This window comes from Erpetoichthys calabaricus, chromosome 1 (genome assembly GCF_900747795.2).
Source record: "Erpetoichthys calabaricus chromosome 1, fErpCal1.3, whole genome shotgun sequence".
In the NCBI taxonomy this organism is placed as follows: Eukaryota; Metazoa; Chordata; class Cladistia; order Polypteriformes; family Polypteridae; genus Erpetoichthys; species Erpetoichthys calabaricus.
Window position 1 is genome coordinate 308,785,256 of NC_041394.2, and position 22,664 is coordinate 308,807,919.

The 22,664-nt window shown below is 38.9% G+C and overlaps 1 protein-coding gene across 9 annotated transcripts in view; it reads right to left on the reverse strand.

Moving 5' to 3' along the window:
• Positions 1-22,664, reverse strand: part of kitlga (kit ligand a) — a 136,246-nt gene that overhangs the window by 41,809 nt on the left and 71,773 nt on the right. Inside the window, exons 2-3 of one of the 9 annotated variants that reach the window (XM_051931467.1) lie at positions 2,494-2,607; positions 1,997-2,084 (exon numbers count right to left, since the gene is read on the reverse strand). The exons of 6 other annotated variants lie outside the window; for them this stretch is intronic. In XM_051931467.1, the coding sequence (XP_051787427.1) occupies positions 1,997-2,084; positions 2,494-2,543 (138 nt within the window). In that variant the 5' untranslated portion in view covers positions 2,544-2,607. The remainder of the gene's footprint in view (positions 1-1,996; positions 2,085-2,493; positions 2,608-22,664) is intronic. 2 more of the 9 variants (XM_051931477.1, XM_028817298.2) reach the window with 2 other exon arrangements.

Here is a 22,664-nt window from a genome sequence, read left to right on the forward strand (position 1 = left end):
ATAATTTGCTTGAACATCCCATTGATTTTGAGACTTTCTCATCACGCTAAATATCATAGCTTGCTTGCGGTACTGATTTATTAGCGCAAATTCGAGAGAGACTCATCAGGCTGCAGGGAGGGGGGCGGGGCCCTCCTCACTCACGCGTCAGCCTCAGGGCATAACCTTAACTCCGCCTAGTTAGAGAACGAGAGAACTACTTAACGGATTTAGATATTTTTTTTTTCTATAATTTGCTTGAACATTCCGGTTGATTTTGCGACTTCTCTCATTGCGCTAAGAATCATAGTTCACTTGCAGGAGCGATATATTTGTGCTAATCTGAGACACACGCTGCGGGCCGAGGGGAAGGGGAAGAGTGACGTCAGGAATAGAGAGCTGGGTCAGGCCCTCCTCCCTGTCCTGTTTCACTAATATGCGGGCGAAGCCGTGGGGGATGGCTAGTTTTAATAATAATTCCTAAGAACTCAGTTATTACTATTTTACAGTGTTACAAAAAAGTACTTCATAGATCAGGCCTCAGAAAGCTTTAATCATAACGAAGTGGTGAAGCCCACCTTCTGTTTTGGTCTTACTAAGTGTAAGTTAAACCATGACAAAAACCTCAAAAAAACATTATAACACTAGTTAGTGCACCAAGATTTCTGAGTACAGTATATGCCATTTATACTGATGTGTATGTGTTATATTTGTACTCTTTAATATTGTATAATGTAAGTAGCCACAAAATACACAGAGTGTTAAACCAGAATAACCTCAGGTAAAGAGAATTGTTCAAATAACAGTCCAGGCATGCCTCACACTAGGCATTTAAGGAATCAGCTTCTAACCAAAGAGAAACAAATTATACAGGAAGCTAAGAAAATGGCAGATGAAAATAATTCTGTGTGTAAAAATACACAAAAACTATGCAGAACACATAAGTTCAATGCAATTGCCTACATTTTGAGGTCTATGGCACATTCTTTTACTTTCTATATTAGGAATTCTGTGCCATGCAACAAATATTTCAGCTGAGCTTCTCTTTTATTTCCATTCTTATACCTACAAAGCAGAAAATGTACTTTTCCTGATTAAGGTGCTAGGGAGCTGGTGAGTTCTGTGGCAGGAAGAGCCCTTCACTCCATCACAGGGTTATCTAAACTCAGCCACACACACATTCAGAGCATTGTAAATTACAGATGCCAGATACCCTAATAACATAGTTAGAAACCCTTGCTCTTGCAGGAAAAACACTGAAGCAAAAGGAGAACATACAACATTCATCCATTTTCTAAACCTGAGCAGAGTTATGGGGCAGCTGGAGCCTATTTCTTCATGCATAGGATTCAAGGCAGTAACAATCCCTGGGCAGAGTGCCAGTTCATTTCAAGGTAAACACACACTAATCAGGGCCAATCCAGCATCACCATTCCACCCAACCTGCATGTCTTTGGACTGTGAGAGGAAAACTGTGGCTTCTGGATATGGGAACAACATGCAAACTCCACATAAGGAAGACCTGGACGGGAACTCCGGCCTTCTTGATGTGTGGCAGCAGCAGTACCACTGTGCCACCATGCTACCCCAACTTATAACATTCAAAAGCCTACCTGTCCATCTGTCTATTTTCTTTACTAGGATGGTAAAGTAGTGGTGTGGTTAGCACTGCTGCCTTACTGATCCAGCAGTGTCTATGGTCGCAGTCCCACAATAGTCATTGTGTATGTGGAATTTGCACGTTCTCCTCATTTTTGTGAGGGTTTTTCTCCAGGTACTCTGCTTTGTCCTCCTACATCCCTTAGTTTGGTTCCTGCCTTGCACCCAGGGCTACTGGAATAGGCTCCAGGCCCATGCAACTCAAAATTGGAATTGTTATCTAATGCTAAGTTATGCATTTTGGATTACAGGAGCCATAGCAAGACAGGAGCCATTTCTTGATTGCACTCTACTTCATTGTGGGTCACATTAAGATTTATATAATTTTACACAACTTAAAACACAAATTAGGATGTACCTGGACAGAACCCAAATGGAGTGGCGGAGAGCGTGCAAACGTCACACACACCGAGAAAGGGGTTGGAATTAAACCCATAACCCTTGAGCTGCAAGACAGAAATGGTAATTATGCCACATTACCACCATTTTAGTTAAATAACCACATATTAATAAGATAAGTATTTTAACACATTTTGTATTCCAGTAAAAACAGATAAAATGGTAATTATTCATAAAAATTAGTGTACTATCAATCATTCACTACTAGGCCAGAATACCTGTAAAAAAAAAAAAAAACCTCCCAGATACACATGCACTGACAGAGGCCAGAAAGAGCTTTGAGGCTAACCACCGAACCACTTTGTAAAACATTTACCATCATTCACTTTCAATTATGTCGCTATGTTTTGCAGAATAAACTATTTTACAGTAGCCACAGGCATTATCCTGACTTATCCCCTTCACAATAAGACACTTTATTAGCGCAGATTATTAGCAATAAGATGCTATTCTCACCTTGTGGGAAGCACTTGCCAAACACATTGCATTGACTGCAAAAAGATCATCTGGAACACACCATCATCTCATGCACAAAGCCACAACCCTGACATCTTTCTGTTATGTATGGTACTGTAAATACAAAGAATAAACAATGTAATTAAGTACACTGTACTTGAAATCAAAACCAAAACCACGTCACAAGTCAAGAATTATTAGCAATTGGGTGAAGAGCATCTGTTTTAAGGTGTGGACTTGTTTTCAATCAATACACAAGACTTTACATTTTTGTGGTGCAGGTTGGTGTCTTGGGCATTAGTTCTCAATCATGCAGCAAAGAGCAACTTCTGGGAATCCACCTGAAGTCTTCACGCTCTCAGCTCTGCTGCAAACCAAACAAGAGGATTACCTGGCTAAGCTAATAATTATCTGCAGTCAGGGAGATAAGCATCATTCCAGAGTTAACAATGTCAGACCATTATCAGAATCAGAACTCACTTTATTGGCCAGATACACCAAATTTGTCTTGATAGTATTGGTGCAACATATAAGGACAACACAGAATAAAAAAGATAAATAAAAGATAAAATATAAAATGATAAAATATGATGCAGTATACAAGAGTAATACAAAAAAAAAATAAAGAGATAGCGGGGTTAAATTGTCCAGGAAGCCTAGTGCGCAGGTATACATAGATACTGAGCAGAAGCTCAGACCTGATTAGTAAAAATAACTGCATGTGGAAAAAAACTGTTTAGTTGATGGGTTGTTTTAGCTTTTCCTGCATAAAGACGTTTACCAGGGGCAAGTCTTTGGAACAGGTGATGGCCTGGGTGAGTCAGAGATCAGCGATGATCTTTGAGGCCCACTTCCTTACCCTGGACTCCTATAGTACTTCAATGTACAGTACGTTACAGCCACAGGCTTTGATGATGCACTGCAGATTAGCCTGAGCCTGAACAGAGGCAGCACCAAACCAGACAGTTATAGATGAGCTCAGAATGGACTCGGTCATGGCTGTGTAGAATTGGACCAAAAAAGAACATTCTCTGTTGAGCTTTCTTAATAATGCATGTAATGCTATTGTCCCAGTTAAGGTTTTGTGACAGCACAAGGCCCAAAAACGTAAAGGTCATTCCAATAGCCATTTAAAGCAAGTAATAGGTGAGCAGGTGTCGGTTTCCTGAAATCAATGATCATCGCCTGTTAAGGTCCAAATTATTATGGCTGCACCTCTTGTCTGTATATGGACTCGTCATTGTTTGAAATTAGGCTTTTTAGTGTTATGTCATCTGCAAATTTAAAAAGTTTGACAGACGCATCACCAGAGGTATAGTCATTTGTTTAAAGTGAGAAGAGTATTAGGGAAAGAATGCATCCCTGCGGTGCTAGGGGTTAATGAGTCAGACATGTGTGTGTCCAACCGCATGTACTGTTTCCTATCTGTAAGAAAGTCTGTGATCCTATAGCAGATTGAACTAAACAGGTTGAACTGGGTGACTTTCTTATCTAGGAGCTCTGGGATGATTGTATTGAAAGCAGAGATAAAGTCCACAAACAAGATCCTCACATATGCCCCTGGCTTATCACCATAACACTGTTACACACTCCCTCAATTAAATTCATCATTCTCTGTAAAAGGACATCTTTATCTTTTGAGTTTGTCCTGCCTACCCATCACTCCCTTACCAAAACTGAATTGTGACCTTCATGTTCATAATTCCACTTGATTGGCTGATCTAATGAATAAAAATGACAGTTGTGGTGGCAAGTATTGTCACTTCACCAAAACAACTGAACACTGTTATGCTCTTCCTCATAACACCACTGTACTCAAGATCATATTAACTATGGCTCATTTACCGCTTTTGGATTAAATCACATCTCTCATGTTCGCATTCCTACAGCAAACGGGGCCCCAAAGTTAAGCCTAATCTGCCATACTGTCAAAGAAAGTTACAAACGTTTACCTAGTCTGAATGGCTAGCATTATTATCTACAGTACAGCACAGTATGTAACATTCTCACATATTGAATACTGTTATATTTATTATGTGAACATGGAAGGGCATCCTCAGCAACGGTGCTGCTTTAACCAAGACCAGGTTCACTACACTTCCATGCTTACATCCCCCCTGTGAACTGAACACACAAGTCGCTAATTGACTTAACTAGTGATGAACTTTCACTGACTGTGGACCCCTCAGACGTTTATTTCCTCCAGGGACGCTGCTGCCTGGAGTTTCTGTTTTTCTCTCCTTTGTTGTCAACTTGCCATAAATAAATTAATCAATTAATGGAAAGATATTTTTAGGCTGCATTTATTTTAATCAGTTTAAAAGTACTTTGTTTTCCTGTCTGTTTAAACAAGTTTGTATCTTTATGTATACAGATTTTGTAATTAATAATTTGTAAAGTTTGTCTTAGCATTTGCGCATAAACTTGTCACAGAGCTCTGCATCTGCACTCAAGCTCCGTTCACATTACTATGTTTTCACTTATAAACATGTACATTAGTCTCAGTTTCGACTTTCATCCACACTACTCTGGCATTTTCAATCTCCAAAAAGTGAGACTTTTGAAAATGCTCCCCAGAGCCGAAGACTTCTAAAAATGCACCCTCAGCGTTGTACTCTGTCTGGACAAAAACTCTGATTGTTTTTAAATAAAGCAGATTGTAATCACACTCTGATTGGTTCATGCTTACTACTTTGCCCTTCACTGGTTGGATCCTGGTCATTACAAAGTCTCATTCCCTGACTTGTCACCCTTCATGGAAGAAAACCATATTCCAACATAGCAGGTATATATACACAAGGAACATTCAAAAAGTTTCCGTACTTTTTTTTAATTCTATTTATTAAGAATTTCAAAAACAAATTACTTTTCTACATAGTCACCTTCATTTACAATGCAATTTTCCCAGTGTTGTACCAGCTTTCTAATGCCCAATTACTACTCCTTCCACCTTCACCATTTCCAATGAAAATATAAAAGTGCGGAACCTTTTTGAATGTTCCTCATATATATATATATTTGTGTGTGTGCGGCACGGTGGCGCAGTGGATAGCGCTGCGGCCTCGCAGTTGGGAGATCTGGGGACCTGGGTTCGCTTCCCGGGTCCTCCCTACGTGGAGTTTGCATGTTCTCCCCGTGTCCTTGTGGGTTTCCTCCCAAAGACATGCAGGTTAGGTGGATTGGCAATTCTAAATTGGCCCTAGTGTGTTTGTGTGTCCTGCAGTGGGTTGGCACCCTGCCTGGGATTGGTTCCTGCCTTGTGCCCTGTGTTGGCTGGGATTGGCTCCCTGTGACGCTGTGTTCGGATTCAGCGGGTTGGAAAATGGATGGATGGATTTGTGTGTGTTGCGTTCTATTATGTTCGTTATATTGCTTACATCTGTGCATCTAAGTTGTGCTTTATATAGTTTGAATACTGTATTTATGTAGGAAAGTCAAATAATTTACTGGTCACTACAGTTCTGTGATAAATTCTGTGGCCGGCGTCATTACCACCCCTTCAAGGATTTTTCAGCCGATGTGAACTTGGATAGTGTAGGCGAATGTCTACGTCATATGCATATTTAGTGTGGAAAGAGATACCCGAATGAGGCACATTACTTCCATTGTGAGGGAGCATCAGTTATGGCACTACAGCCATGTGGCGCATTTCCCAGAGGGTGATTTAGTTCGTAAGATCTTCATTGTTGGGGACCCAAGAGGCTGGACCAGGCCAAGGGGTTGCCCACATAACACCTGGCTGCGGCAGATAGAGGGTCATTTCCGGAGGATGGGACTGGACCGCGTGTCTGCCTGGGGGTTTGCCAACTGGGGTCCCGAGTTGTTTTATCGTGTAGTGGGTGCAGCAACACACTGTACCAGTGCATGCTCCCCAACTTGACTTGACTTGAGAGATACTTTATGTAAACAATATGAAAGCGCTAGCATGAAATGCTAGTACACTATGTGAAAACGCCATTTTTAAATGAAAACGTAGTAGTGTGGATGCAACCTTAGTGAAGAGCGTTATACAAAAATAAACTGAGTTGAAGTGAATTGAATTAAATCAGCTTATGAAGTCAGGGTGGCTAACATTGTTAGCTCTGTAGAAAGTGTCACCACAGGCTTGCATTTTAAACACTGTTACACTCACCTCTTGATCACAGAGCAGCATTCTCATTAATAACAATATTGTTACTGAGGCTGGATTCACAACTGCTCATTTAAGAACTTAGTATTAAATCCCAGTCTTAATGTTCAACCTTCCACAACATGAGCTCACAAGTGAGATGTATATCTCTACCATGAGGGGAACATGCAAGTGGCTTTTAGCTACGGAAAAATTTCAATAACCAGTGCTATCGAGCATCACTATAATTAGCTAGCAAGACACTATAACTAGCTCAAACTTCAAACTACTGTAAGTGAACAAATTTATGTATGCAGTTTTATAAGTACAATTGTGAATAGTGCATTTGGTAGTTTAGGTTTTAGTGAAAATGGTAATTAAAGCTTTGGATGTTATTTGATTGGAGAAAATGAAACAAGTGAGATGAACAGACTGGATTAACAAAGACTTTAAAAATGATTGTGCCCATGACCATGAATTTTATAAAACTTTGCGGCAGTGTGTAACATTTTTGACACTTAAAACAAACATGTACATTGTTTTTTAATAACTCAGATCTCTATGGCAGACATTTTCTTATATTATTTGCAACAATCTGTACTTTATAAAGTGTGTAGTAGAAATGGATAGCTAATGAGAAATGTAATACTGTCAGCTTTCCTTCACTATTTGAGGTCTGAATGAAAACTAAAGCTTCACAGTCTGGTAAAATAGTAAAAGCGGACCTGAACAAAGGATGCTTGCCATTTTTCCACTGAATCATCTGGTTCAGATTCTGGCAATAAAAGAAGTAGGACAGGCATACACAATACACATATCACAGCAAGGTACAATCGAGTCACCAGACAGCTTAAATGAGCATCTTTGAAACATGGGAAGAAACCAAATAACCTGGAAAATGCACATACAGTGTAAGCATGGGGAGAACACCAACAGTTCGGGAACACCAACAACGAATCAAATGCTTTGAGATGCCCTACTACTGACTGTCCACCTAAAAGTCCAAAATGTACAAACCCATTCTTAATAATCTGAACATTTATAGATTCCTGGTGAAAAATCATTATTTTAGAGTTCATATAGACTTGAAACATGAACAAAAAGGAAGCATTTGCCTAGCTATTAAGAAATACTATCAAGTGCAATCCTGCAGAAATCCCATTCATTTTTTTGTAAGCTGACACATTTCATATTAAATGGTAACATTCAGTTGTGGTCCAATCTAGCTCTTTGTATTACCACAGCTTCAGATAGGCAGCTTTTTTAAATTGCTGAGGAGTTATTTTAAATGGAGGTATATTTCAAAGAAGGGCCAGGTCATGCAACATGTAGTGGACCAAGTACAATTTCTTCCTTTCTTCTCTTTGGAGTATGTCCATGTAAGACGTCCAACGTCCAATGGAGACCCCACAAGCCAAAGATAAGCTGTCAGGTTGGATCAGTATTGTAAAACTTGCTCATCAAATTGAGTGTTAGGATGGCTTTTAATGGACTGGTGTGCTAAAGATGGCTGTTTCCATTACTGATACCTTTGTCCTTACTACAAAACATAGACATGGAAATGTGTGGATGGATACATTCAACAGTTTACTAATTATCTTTAATTAATTAAAGTAGTATTATAACTGGATAAAAATCTTCCTGAAAAGATGCTCAGGTACTTGCACACTCAAACAAGGTTTTACAAGTTTTTGTTTAATCTACGGGGTGTTCAATATCCGAGATGTTTTGCATTATATCACTCAGAACATACGTTTTCCATCCATTGCCTAACTCACTTATCCTGTCCAGAAACATTGAGAACAGGTGCTTATTCCAGCATAAATGGTGCCAGGTGAGATCCAGCCATGGACAGTGAAAAATTCCATAACAAAGCACACAAACTTGGTCAGATAAGGCCGATGTCACTTCTGCTTGTTGGGTACATCAGATCTGCTGACCATAGTCTCTCATCTCATGGCCACACCACTGAAAATCACTTTCCATGTCATATTTGCTGACTGAGTGCCGACCTTCAAGCACAGTCATGCTTGCTCCTTTTTGATTAGGCTGGCACTGTAAGAAGGGTTTGAAAGGTTAATAGGTTAACAGGTACGACGAGTTCAGATGGAGTCCTGGCCCTTTTTGATTGTATTCCATTCAGTTTTAGAACTTAAAATACGAGACATCACAAAGACAAGCTTTGCTTCAGTCTATAAAGTTCAAACACACGTGTTCTTTATTCCTCTTCACTATGGCCTATGCATTGACCTTCTACATGAGCATTCATTGGTTGTCAAATCTCATGCACACAGAGTTCACCCTTAGGACTAAAGACAAAATCACATTAGGCGACTGTCTTAACGGGCGTGCACCGCCGACTGCCTCCACCTCTATCTCCCTAAGGTTATATAAATGAAGGCTACAATTGAAAATCCCTGGAAAGGTCTACTAATATGAGATAACATTAACCTACCATGCATATCCATGGGATGTGAGAGAAAACCCCAGACAAATATGATTAGAATATGCAAACTCTACACAATCATCATATAGCTGCAGGACAGTGTGTCCATGAGTCAGCACCACTAATCACTGTACAACTTATCACATATTTGGTGGAGTCAAATACTTCTTACATAACATGCAGACATCATAAACAAATAACAATTTCAGAATTTGTGTTAAATATTAAACACAATTATAAAGGTGTTGTGTAAAGATAATCGCGTCTGATAGTAAAGGCTGGCCAAAAGTATGAAGAGCAGAGAAAACCTAACTCAATGAAATGTCACAGGCAAAACAGTTTCATTCTCCAAAAATTATTCTGAATATAAGTGGAACAGTCATAAGCATTTTGCCTCAAAGGACTGCAGACCTTGGCTCAAATCCCATGGCTGCCACCAACCACCAACCCACAGCTGTAACCCTAAGCAACTTCATTCACATGACAGTCCTGGAAGTGTGCAAACAGCTGTAATGCCACTGTAAAGAGCTTTGAAATGGTGCTTTTTGGAATTGCAAAGACACTATATAAAATTAGAAGTCATCTGGTGAAGCCCCCACCCTCCTGTCGACTCACTGTGTACCCTGGAGCAAGTCTATTCCCCGGCCATTGTTCAGTTACCCAGGAAAGTTGGTTTGTCTCCTATCTGTGATTCCATTGTGTCTTGTGAATAAAAACATAACAGGGGAAGCTTATGGTAGACTGCCAACTGTTTAAACAGCTTGATGCTTATCACAACAAATGGACCATTAGAGCTAGAAATCAGTCCTTCAAAGACTCGGGAGCACAAACACATTACTCCTACAACATGAAGGTATTTACATGATCTCAGGTGATAAAGAATGCCCACAAATGTGTGCATTTTTATCTGTACCATCCTGATGTAAATAATGCGTAACTGAGTATTATTGACAGGTGTCGGTTTCCTGTGATCTTGCACTAGAAGAGATGAGTTTATGAAATAAATGGATGGATGTTGTTTTTGTTATAATTTCCTTTTTAAATGGTAGATGTTCAGATTGCTCTTAGATCTTCAGAAAACAATTTGCAGCCATCATGTGTATGTGTATATTTAAAAAGTAACTAATGCATAAGGATTATGGGTGTTAATAGACAAACAGCAAGTCTATTATTTGATTTCATGAAGAACGTGACATTACATTCTAGTTGAGCACTGCTACATTAAGGAGTTGATGCCCAGCCTGGTCACCATGATTGTGATGGCAAATGAGGTGGGGTCCTCCAAGTACCCCAAAAGTTTCCCTAGTTTCCTTGACCCTCTCAAAGGCAGTGATTAATGACTAACTCTAAATTGTCCCGATGTCAGTGTACCCTGTGTTCCATCCAACGGTGACAGCTGCAGGGAATTAATTTTGGCTTTCTGTGACCTTGGGCTGAATGAAGTGGGTTAAACAAAATAAATGGCTATTTACACCATGGCTACAATTCAACTTGACTATAGTTCTGCTTGTTAATACCCTAGAGGCACAGAATCAACAAAGAAGAAAAAATAAAAAAAGGCAGAGATATTGTACAAATATTTATTGTTACATTGTTTATATTTATGTCCTGAAAAAATCTTTTCCTGATGCTGCTACCACACTCCTATGGGACATGTTCATCCATAAGTCACTGCAGTGTTTACAAAGGAGTAGAATTATAGAGGGGCTGGCAATTTGTATAAAGACTAAAGAAATTTGAATCTAAATGGATGTGTTTATAGTGTGGTAAAGCATGCAATCTGGCCGATGCCTTCTCAAGTGAAGAATGGGAGATGGCCTTAGTAAAATTAATGGTGAATATGTCATTTAATGCATTGTCTTCTCCTCTCCTTCCTAGCCTGTTTTCTAAAAGATGAATAACTAACCACAGATATTGGAGTCAAAACATAATATAATGTTCTCAAACATGTTTAATCCAATTAAGGGTTGCGATGGGTGGACGTCTGCTCTGGCAATATCAGAGGTAAGGAAGAACCCAGCTCTGGAAATGATGCAAGTCTATTGCACTCACACAGTCATCCATACTGGGGCCAATTTAGAACTTCCAATTAGCCTAACATGTACGTCTTTGGAAATGTGTGAGGAAAACTGAAGTACCTAGAGAAAAGCCCTGCATAGAAACTGGTATCGACTTGGGCAACAATGGGCATAGGACTCAAGGCCTCTTGATTTATAAGGCAGCAGTGCTTACCACTGTGACAGTGTGCTGCCCCATACTAATTTAGACTTAATACATCTATGCTTTCTTTATTATAAACTGAAACAGATCCTTTTGTAGTTTTTTTTTATATTCCTTGTGTTTAAGAATAAAAAAGTTAACACTGGAATTTTATGTTTTTTGTTTGCAGGTAAAATTTCATTATCTTATCTTTTCAATAAGATTTGCTCACTTTGTATGTTGTATTATTGTCATCCACCTGCCCACTTTAGTTTGAACATTTCTGTAAAGATTCACACCAGCAGAACAAACTTTCATTTCCTTTAAAATGCAATCTGGTGTGGTAATAAAGTAATTTTTGTTGAAAGGGTTTCAAAAAATGGCACTGTTTCGTGTTAACACCGTGCTGATTGGAGATTATCATGTAAGTTGCACATTCTTCCTGGCTTTTAGAAAAATCTCACATAAAGTAACTCCAAGGCCATTACTTCATTTTCAAATTCCAATGTTTGTCAGATGTGTTTTCTTTGCTCAGTATGAGCCATAAAGTCTTCATCTGCCTTAGCCAGTAGCTGGTCATCTCTTTATTTGATCAGGGAAACTCAAGATTCTTGCAGACAGCCCACTGTTGTGAACATACAGTGTAGCATTGCTGAGGACAAGGAAAACTCAGGTAGCTAACATTTTTTTCCTTCTCCTTGACGTTAACATTTATGTTACTGTTGGCAACATTCAACCTAACTGTAGTGTAACAGTACTTAATAGATTTCAGAATATATTATGATTCCTCTTAACCAATCAAAAAGTACCAACCAATGCAATGTCCCTTTCACTCACCTAATCAAAGGACACACTATAAAGCAGTATTACGAACCCAAGGTGCGGATTCTCAGCTCCATACAAACCTGAATTAAGCATTGAGAAACCATTGCTATGATGCCTGCAAGCATCTCTTTTGCAACAATACGCACTTGTAATATTTACTTTCAGTATTTAATAATTTTATTCAAACCAACCTAAACATAAGTGAATGGTACAATAGTTTCTGTAGTTTGTATAGTTGCAGCATTGCTAAGGTATGCAACCCACACACAATTATGCATTTAGATAATGTTATAAATTCGAACAAGTAAACTTGTGGTTTACAGGTCAGCACTTATGCCACGGGGCCACATTACTTTCAAGCTCAAGAAGCTGGCGCACCTAGAGTTTTTGGTCTAATATACTCTCTAGAATTAGGACTGCACAGTGACAGAGTGATTATAGCTGTACCATAATGCTACACTTATCTGGGGTGGCATGCCCAAGCAATCATTATCTGTGTGAAGCTTGCATGTGCTGCTGGATTTTCTCCTTATACACCAGTTTTCTGTTATATTGCAACTACAGCCATGTTCAGGGAATTTGCACAACATAGCATAACGTAAAACTCTGAAACCCACTTAATCCAACTAAGTCACAGGAGACTGGAGACTATACTGGCAGCACTGTGCATAAGGCAAGAAACAGACCCAGAAAGGGGCACCAATCCAACACAGAGCCCATTTACAAATACATCAACACTCATCCTCATGCATTTGGTATCACTAAACAACTTAACTTACTGTCTTTAGGGATGTTAGGGGAAAACTAGAGTACTCGGAGAAAATCAAACACAGACACGAGAAGGATAACACATGGATATCCCAAATCCACATGGACTACTGGTATGAATGAGCATAAGTGTGTGCAAGAGTGTCCCACAGAGGACTTGTGTGGCATTTAAAGCCCCCCTGTTATATAATTCAACAATTTCATGGTTGCTAGTGTAGTGTGTGCCTCGTCAGTGACTCATGTCATAGTGCTTTGCGACCAGCCATGACAAAAATCAGTCAGGTTTGATTTTGTCGCAATATGTAAAAGGAGAGATTTTCTATGTGTGCAAGACCAAAAACCCAATTAGGTGATCAACCAGACCTGAAATGCATACGATGCCCACAAACACAGAAGAGTCCAATGAAAATCTAGAAGAAAAAAAAAGACCAGAAAAGAGCAATGGTGGCCTCAAGACACAATGTAAAATAGGCGTTTTCACCTACACAAATGGAGGCTTGTGAAATTTTGGAGGCAAAGTGTTCCTCCTTCTTGAATGCCTGCCAAAATTTGTTGACCTCTCAATATTTAACTGTGCTGAAGAGTCAGGAAGGACGTATGTAATCCATCATTTCTTCTGGTTCCTACCTTACATACAACATTGAAGGGTCAGGTTTTTTACAACCCAGTAACGGACAAGGCAGAATTGAAAATTTTTAACTATGGATATTATAAGTTGGGAGTGAATACATATTCACAAGCCAGTCAGTAAAGCTGGATTGATAAACTCCATGTTGCAGAATTTGACATACTATCCAGGACTGTTTCCTCCTTTGCACCCAATGCTACCAGATCTCTACTTCTACGTACAAACTGTACTTGTACTAACCAACTTTGCATATGAATGGACTGATCAGAAAGTGACTGGCACTCTGTGCAGTGCTGGTTATTGTCTTGAACCCGATACTACTTGGGATAGGCTCCTGTGCTCAAAACCCTAGGCTTGGATTTAATAGCTTTGAAAATGAATGGACAGACAGCTTAGAATCCTTCCTAAATGAAAGATGAAACAGAAGTTTTATTTTCATGCCTTTCTTTGCATGGTTTCCTCGCTGAATGCTCTACTCCACTTAGTGTAACACACATGAACTCTATCATTAACCAACACCGAGGTCATATGCTAAATTTCTACTCTCAGATTTATTCTATACCACTGAGCAGATTAAAGAATACTGAGCCAGCCAATCACACTTTTGTGGGATAAAATGAAATATCATAAGCCAATGCCTATTTTTAACATCGTTCAGAAGTGTGCTGGCTTTATGCATTGCTACAATTAATCTAAATAAAGACATAAAATTGCAAATGTGCATTCAGTTTAAAGACTTTAAAGAATGGTTCGTGCAAACAATCTGGACAGTTGTCTGGTTTAAGAAAAAGAAAAAAAATAAAGACACTCTACATAAAGGAAAAAGATTGGCTGCTTTAAAGAGGATATGTTTTCTAAGTATTGATTTCTGATAAATTAACCAGATTGAATATTTCCGACAACTGTAATATCAGATTAAGGTCCCTTCTATTCAACTTTTATTCAGCCTGATCTAACAATGGTAACATCGGGAATAAAGCCAGAACCAACCCCGAATGAAGTGTTTGATGAAGATCTGCTTGCTTTCTTTGTTTTTGGTGGAGATACTTGAGGAATTAAATGGATAACCTGGCTAACTTTTTAAGGCATTCATGCCAAGCTTAACACCTTTTGCCTCATTGGTTACTACAAAAACTGTATACTGTGAAAGTAAAACAAACACAAAAAAAATGCTAAAGATCCTACCAAAATCATTACGAGTGTTAAAAGAGAGTGAATAATCAGTTCCACAAGTATTCCACCCCCTTTGCTGCAACAATTATTAGAGCTCTGCCTGGCATGTTTTTAAAGATTGTCGTAATCCCTACATAAAGAGCATATACTAACCGGCAGATGTGTTCCATTTTCATTATGCAACAAAAGTAGTAATCCAGATCTTGTGCATTTGGAGAAAGTCACGCTAGTCAAGATAGCCACCTCTGATAATTATTATCAGTTTCAGTCTAAAAAGGATACATTAACCAAGACTTCACAGGAGGACAGCTAGCTATGACATGATTTACAGATTAGACTAACAAATGCATTGTTGAACTTTGTCCTTGCATACCAGAATTCATACCTGCACGTTGCTTGGAACTGGAAGTTAAATGTATATTACTCAAATGAGATTTTTTTTTTCTTTAACAGAAAAGCACTCAGTATTATTCATTGATCCATTTTTGAATAACCTGTCCTGGTAACATTAAGTGCATGACAGGAACCAACACTGGACTGGACAGTAGATCACTCACACTGGGCCCATATAGAGGCACCATTTAACATAAATGCCATGTGTGTGATCAAGCTTATTCACATTGTAGACAATTTTCATTGCATTTTATAAAGTCATTAAAATGTTCACATAGTACGAAAAGGCCCAGTTTTGGTTCTTGCGTTTGTGCTGGGCTGTGATTAAGGCCTAAATTGACCTTAACCCGGCCCTGCTCCAGGGAGACACTTTGGTTTTCTGTGTCTCTGGAGATAAGATTAAAACAAACTCAGATAACACTTTTTAGAGAAGCAGTGAGCTGGAAGTATCCAGAGTAGCAAATTGTATTGGGGATTATTATTTCCTTATCAATATCACAGTCCATCTCAGGCAACCCTTGTGCACACACCTATATTCACTTACGCTGGGTGAGTTCAGAATTCCCAGTTAGTGTCAAATATTGTGTACTCTAACCATCTAAATGTGAAGTCAAACAAAAAGCAGGATAAAAAGACATAGTAGGGCATGAACTTTGTTAGAAATATATATTCACATTAAACAGATACACTTCCAAAGCATTAAATAGAGATAGCCAGTTGTAATGAACAAGTTGATCATTAACAAATTGAATAAAGCAAAGTTCATTATGAGTCACAACTTATTTGTTACATATAAAGGCAATGTCATTCCTATTGCTATATCCACCAGTGAGGTGTAAATGTTATATTAAAATGTAATTCTGTCCCTCTTTTATATGAAATTCACTGGTGCTAAAGATAATTCAAGCAGTAATTGAAGAGTGTATTTTCAAAACATATGCAGTTAAACATCTGGTGATTTGATTTTAGGAATTTGTAGAACAAAAACATAACCCAGATTTTTCTTGTTTAAATAGGTTTTTTTCCGAGACTTTGTACTTACAGTATTTAAGCATGCAACATCTTACGTGATTTCTCAATTCACACAGACAGCACTCTGAAGTGGCCCATATTCAGAGATAAACAGCTCTTAAGATGTCAGGTTTGCGGCAGTGCAGATAGGACTTCGTGAACAAAAGTGCACAGGGAGTAGGAGTTGCAAAGCTAAATGAGAGTCCTTGTCAAGAGTTGCTAAACTGGGTTTTGGAACAGTAAGAAGGCTCTAAAGATGAAGGGTGATTCTTCTTTGTAATGGACGGATAGGTTTATGACTCCTTATGACACTGTATCGGATGAAAATGTATAATGTTTACTCAAGCTATATACACTGATCAGCCGCAACATTAAAACCACTGGCAAGTGAACATAATAACATTGATAATCTTGTTACAATGGAAACTGTCAAGGAATGGGATATATTAGGTAGCAAGCAAACAGTCAGGTCTTCTATGTGATGGGTTGGAAGCAGGAAAAATGAGCAAATGTAAGGCTCTGAGTGACTTTGATTAGGGACAAATGGTGATGGCTAGATGGCTGGGTCAGAGCATCTCCAGAACGACAGGTCTTATGGGGTGTTCTCAGTATGCAGTGGTTAGCACCTATCAAAAGTGGTCCAAAAAAGGACAACCGGTGAACCAGCAACTGGGTCATGTGAACTCATGGCTCATTGATATTTATGGGAAGCAAAAGCTAGCATGTCTGGTCTGATCCCACAAAATAGCCGATGTAGCTCAAACTGCTGAAAAACTTAATGCTGGCCATGAAAGAAAAGTGTCAGAACACACAGTGCATCTTATCTTGCTGTGTATGGGTCTGCATATTCGCAGACCGATCAAAGTGCACATGATGACCCCTGTCCATCGCCTAAAATGCCTGCAATGGGAACATGATCTTCAAGGCTGGACCACAGAGCAATGGAAGAAGGTGGCTGGGTCTGATTAATCATGTTTTCTTCTATATCATGTGGAAGGCCAGGTGCGTGTACGTTATTTGATGCATTATGAAATACAAGCAAAGGCAGTGTGATACTCTGTACAATGTTCTACTGGGAAGCCCTGAGTCCTGGCATTCATAAGGATGTTATTTTCTACAGATTGTTGCAAACCACATACACCCCTACATGGCAACGGCATTCTCCTACTTCTTTCAGCATGATAATGTGCCCTGCCACATGGCAAAAATAGTTCAGGAATGGTTTGAGGAACCTGACAAAGAGTTCAGGGTATTGAGGTAGCCTGCAAATTTCCAAGATCTCAATCCAATAGAGCATCAGTTGCATATGCTGGAAAAACAAATCCAAGCCATGGAGACCCCAACTCACAACTTACAGGACTTAAAGCACCTCTTTCTAATGTCTTGGTGCACGGGGCACCTTTATGTTGTTTTTACAATTATCACATTCTAAGGATCAGAATCATTTTCTGATCAGAAGCCACATACAAAACTGAATGTCAGTTTCATTTCAAAGGCTGGGCTCCATATATCATTTTCATCCTTATGCAACAAAAAAAAAAACTGTTGAATGTATGAAAGAAAAAACAGAAGCAAGTCAGTTGAATTTGTGTCCTAAATATACCCTTTTTAAATACTTTTCAATATACAGCACATAAGATTTTTCCAAAATTCAATTGATCACATCTTGCCTGAAGAAGGGGCCTGAGTTGCCTCGAAAGCTTGCATATTGTAATCTTTTTAGTTAGCCAATAAAAGGTGTCATTTTGCTTGGCTTTTCTCTACATCCAAAATTCAATAAAACACAAGTGTTTTTTTATAACGTAACCTAACCGGACTGTCGTAGCATAAACTCCACACTTTACCAGGACTGCAAGGTTTTCTAACACAAAAAGATTTCACGTAAAACATTAACCTAACAGCACGGATTTGGATGATGGAAAAAACAAGACACTGTAATAGTACACACTATTTTTTTCTGCTTTTCTGAAATGTAACTTACTGTACAGTAATGAAATTGTTTCCATACTTCGACATTTGACCTATGTGTAAACAACTTTTACTTTGTGCTATGGTGATCACCCTTTTTAAAAACTTTGGTGTTATTTATTATAATTATTTACTATTTATGCTATGTCGGTCTTGTAAAATATAGACTTTGTGTTCCCATATTCCTATAACAGGTAAACAGTAACCAAGTTATGAACATGTCTCACTATGACCAACTCCAGTTCTGGTTTACACTGTAACTACGTCAGCCACACTACCTTCTGTACAAAGAGCACATACCGAAGACACCCCACCACCTGTTGAACCAAGATCAAGTTACTGTGTCGCTGCCAATGCTACATATTGTTATACAGTCTTGTCCAAAAGATACATACATCAAACCGAAGCAAATGTGCACTTTCAGTATTTTGTGTTCAAAAAAATTACTTCATCATCAGTTTTTTTATAGACACCTCTTGACTCACAAGTACGAGAAAACACCCACATTTGATACAGTATACCATTAGACTCATCTTAATGTCTAGTTATGCAACATTTTGAGCTTTTTACAACCTTCCCCCAATATTTGGCCCTGTAAACTTGAAAAACCTCTGATTTTCTTAGGCAATTTTCATGCCATGTTCTGTGATAAAGAGTAAAGCAAAAGGTGTCTTCAACAAAAATGATGAGAAAGACTTGAAAGTGCGCATGCCATATTAACTGACCACAGGACTTCATGCCATAATGGAATATGAAGGGTCAAAGTTACTTATTTTCACAAAACCTTGAAAACATGAGGGTTTGTAATATAGCATGTGCAGTGTCGTTTTATGCTCTTTCAAGGTTGATGATCATAAATAAGTTAATACATTTGATATCTGGTTCTTTACTGGATGACTAAGCCCTCTTAATATCACTCTCACAAAATATAAGCATGTGGGGTAATGTTTTACTAATTTCAGGGTCTGTGATTACAAATATGTTATTTTTGATTTTCAGTCCATTACTAGTGATCGAGATGAAGAATGACAAATTTGTGTTAAAATCGAGAATATTTACGTTTTAAAACATTTAAGCCAAAGTACACATTTTAATGCCTCAAATAACAGATGCAACTATTCTTGTTTATAATGTACTTCTACCTCAAGAAGTAAATCATTACATTTCTTGTGAACACACTGAATTTGGAGGTCTGGTGCTAATACAGACTTTTTTTTCCTTATGATTTGCTCTTTAACATGAAAAGAAAAAGGGTTGGAAGTATGAAAGGCTGGAATAATGCCTTCCTTGCCATGTCTTATTATGGTATCTTCTATTTAGAAGACAATTTTTCCTCTAACTTACTTAATACCATAAAATTAAGGATCTAAATAAATAAAATGAAAAATGCATGATAGTCAAAGTCTGATCTGTTGCACTGCCCTGCTATGAAACAATTTCCTGGCAATTAAAATTATTTGACCTCCCTATATTATTACAACAAACCTTTTAGACTTATGTGGCTCTCATTCTGTTTTCATTTCCTGTCCACTGTACGACTTTGGCATATTCTACTAATAAATTTTGCTCAAGTTTCAATTTTTTTAGATAAGGATATACAGTAGGGCGGCACTGCTGCCTCACAGTTAGGAGACCCGGGTTCACTTCCCGGGTTCTCCCTGCATGGAGTTTGCATGTTCACCCCGTGTCTGCGTGAGTTTTCTCCGGGTACTCCGGTTTCCTCCCACAGTCCAAAGACATGCAGGTCAGGTGCACTGGCGATCCTAAATTGTCCCTAGTGTGTGCTTGGTGTGTGTGCGCCCTGTGGTGGGCTGGCGCCCTGCCCGGGGTTTGTTTCCTGCATTGCGCCCTGTGTTGGCTGGGATTGGCTCCAGCAGACCCCCGTGACCCTGTAGTTAGGATATAGCGGGTTGGATAATGGATGGATGGATGGATATACAGTTTGTGGGGTACGGCAGTGTCACTTACATCAGCTCTATAGAGGCTCAACAAATGAAGCATTGTTGCCTACACAACTGGCCGAGCAAAAGAAAAAGTACCAAAGCCTGTATGGTGAGCAAAACTGGTACTTTTGGGGGCCATTGAAATCATTACACCATTACAGGCTTGGTTATTGATGAATCTTCTGCCTTGATTTATCTGAAGTTGTGCTTAATGTTAAGTATAAAGTATACATCATTTATCCCACATTTAGCTCTTGGAAGATTAGTAAGAAATGGTTAAAGAGCCTTGTCTCCACTATCTAAGAATACAATATAATTATAGATAAACACCTTTGTTTACAGGCAGATACTGGAGAGAAAGACAATGGTTGCTTTGAACTTAATTTCAGTGATGAGAGTCCTGGGAATATCATACAGCTGGATAAAACGTGCTGCTGCAATAATTAGTTTGCTGTTACTCGGTACATAAAAAAATGATGACAAGGTCATCTTGAAAGAACTACACAGCATCACATTTTATCACATGTAACCATCTATGGAACACAGAGGAGATGAGAACTTACCTAAGTATTATGTAAGCATGAAGTAGTGGATTGAGCTATACTATACATAACAGAACTACAATGATGGTGACTACCATCATCATTGTGGACTGAATTCAGAGGGAACTGTTTCAATTAGTTGTTTCATTATATCAAACATTCAAGCAACTAGCTTCTGCACATGTATTAAAGTCTTTCCAACCAAGCTAAGTACATCTATATCTGTTTTTCCCCAGTAAGGACAAAGGCAGCAATGCACATAAGACAGGAGCCAGACCTGGATTTAGAACCATGCCACATAAAGATCACACTCACTTGAGATCACACCACATTATGTTATCGGGCAATATTTGGCTTGTGCATGAACACTGCAGGGGCGAGTGGTAGCGCTGCTGCCTCGCAGTTAGGAGACCTGGGTTCGCTTCCCGGGTCCTCCCTGCGTGGAGTTTTCATGTTCTCCCTGTGTCTGCGTGGGTTTCCTCTGGGCGCTCCGGTTTCCTCCCACAGTCCAAAGACATGCAGGTTCGGTGGGTTGGCGATTCTAAATTGGCCCTAGTGTGTGCTTGGTGTGGTGGGTGTGTTTGTGTGTGTCCTGCGGTGGGGTTGGCACCCTGCCCAGGATTGGTTCCTGCCTTGTGCCCTGTGTTGCCTGGGATTCGCTCCAGCAGACCCCCCGTGACCCTGTGTTTGGATTCAGCGGGTTCAGATGGATGAACACTGCAGGAAGTCCAAATAGACAGTAAAAAAAACATGATGACTAAAAACAGAAGATGCAACCTAGGTAGGAATCAAATGGGGATGCAAATGCTGTAAGGCAATAATTCATAATGCAATCTCCGTTTATCCTTCGATCCTATGATATTCATATGCAACTTATAACATTTAAGATACAATTGGTTACATTTCTTTTCTTCTTCACAGTTGGAAAGTTGTCACAGTTGGAAACGTCTTAAGGATAAATATCGCACAAACATTAGAAAGTTTTTCATTACAACCATAGACAATAGGACTTTAGGGATTTTCAAAACTAGACTTGATGTTATTTTAGAAGAATTAAGTGGGTAGGACTGGTGAGATTTGTTGGGCTGAATGGCCTGTTCTCCATTAGATTGTTCTAATGAGCTAACATATTTTGTTTTAGCAAATGGACCTTAAGTATGTCAATTGACTTTCTCATGGTCATGCAGCGCCAGTAGTGGGAGTTGAATCCATAACCTCAGGGTGTGAAGTCCTAAGTCCTAATCACTACGCCACACTGTCTACCACAATGCTTTACGATCCATTTTCTCAGTTGTACCTGGTAGTGTGTCTGCAAAGTACTTTACTACTTGTGTTTATTTACTTTTTCCTCCATTGCTGGGTATTTGTCCATCTCTGTTTAAGTGATTACTCATTATTCCAGCACACCCATTTTTAAGAGGTGCAGTGAGCTACATGTTACTAAACCACTGCCGTCTGGAGTCATATCAGTCATGGCGCCATAGAGCAGTGATGTGTTGCATGTTCATTTTTCACATGCAAGTAATAATTTCATTGTACTCTATACATGTGACAATAATGACCCTACAAACCTATCTGATCACCAGGCATCCAACTGCTCATATATCTAACTGCTTCAATTCATTTAAAGCTATTGAACACCTAAGGCATTCTCAGCTTACCCTCTGTGTAAAGCATAATAGTCGTGTTGGCATTTAATCATTTTCAAAGAAGCTGAAAATGCAAACTCAGGATATCTTCCAGGTAGGCTGTTTGCTTTATTAATCTTTAAGTGTGAAGTTTACTTCTTTAAAGGCAGGCATCTTCTGTTTTGAGGAAACTGATTTTTTTTCATAAACAGTAATAAGAAAAATGGCTCACAGACACTAAGTAGCCCCCTTTGAACACCTTGGAAATTACTAGTAAAGGAAAGTGCAAATAAAGCTAAAAATGAATATCCTGGGAAAATCCATAGAGTATTTTCACTAGTCAAGAACTGATGTAATTCCTTTTATTAATTATTGACTTTGCTTTTACATGTGAAAAAAGCTATAAAACTGCCAGGTCAAGCACTAATGTGAATGAATGACTCATTAGTGGTATAAGTTATTATCTCTTTAAAGCTAGAAAACTGATAAACCAAATTACCTGCAGGCACAATATTGGGACATCTACTGCACAGCTGCTT